Source organism: Merops nubicus, unplaced genomic scaffold (assembly GCF_000691845.1).
Source record: "Merops nubicus isolate BGI_N331 unplaced genomic scaffold, ASM69184v1 scaffold43832, whole genome shotgun sequence".
In the NCBI taxonomy this organism is placed as follows: Eukaryota; Metazoa; Chordata; class Aves; order Coraciiformes; family Meropidae; genus Merops; species Merops nubicus.
The window spans coordinates 459-788 of record NW_008595085.1 but is presented as its reverse complement, the minus strand read 5'-3'; the positions used below and the strand labels follow the sequence as shown (position 1 = coordinate 788).

At 48.8% G+C, this 330-nt stretch overlaps 1 protein-coding gene across 1 annotated transcript in view; it reads right to left on the bottom strand.

Moving 5' to 3' along the window:
• Positions 1–84: 84 nt before the first annotated feature.
• The window catches only part of LOC103768795 (homeobox protein Hox-C4-like), a gene marked incomplete at both ends in the record, with an annotated part of 696 nt that continues 450 nt past the window's right edge, over positions 85–330 (bottom strand). Inside the window, one exon of the mRNA XM_008935949.1 lies at positions 85–154. Coding sequence (XP_008934197.1) covers positions 85–154 — 70 coding nt within the window. The remainder of the gene's footprint in view (positions 155–330) is intronic.

The window sequence follows — 330 nt, the reverse complement described above, 5'->3', positions numbered from 1 at the left end:
GAGAGGAAAAGGGAGAGGGAGGGAGAAGCATGGTGTGAAAAATCAGAGCGGAGAGACAGAAGAGGGAAAATAAAAGTTGCATACCAGTACTGACGTGGATTTTTTTCATCCAGGGATAGACTATGGGTTGTTTGGAAGCTGTGCTGGTGGGATGCTCGGGGAGAGGAAAAGGGAGAGGGAGGGAGAAGCATGGTGTGAAAAATCAGAGCGGAGAGACAGAAGAGGGAAAATAAAAGTTGCATACCAGTACTGACGTGGATTTTTTTCATCCAGGGATAGACTATGGGTTGTTTGGAAGCTGTGCTGGTGGGATGCTCGGGGGTTGGCTGG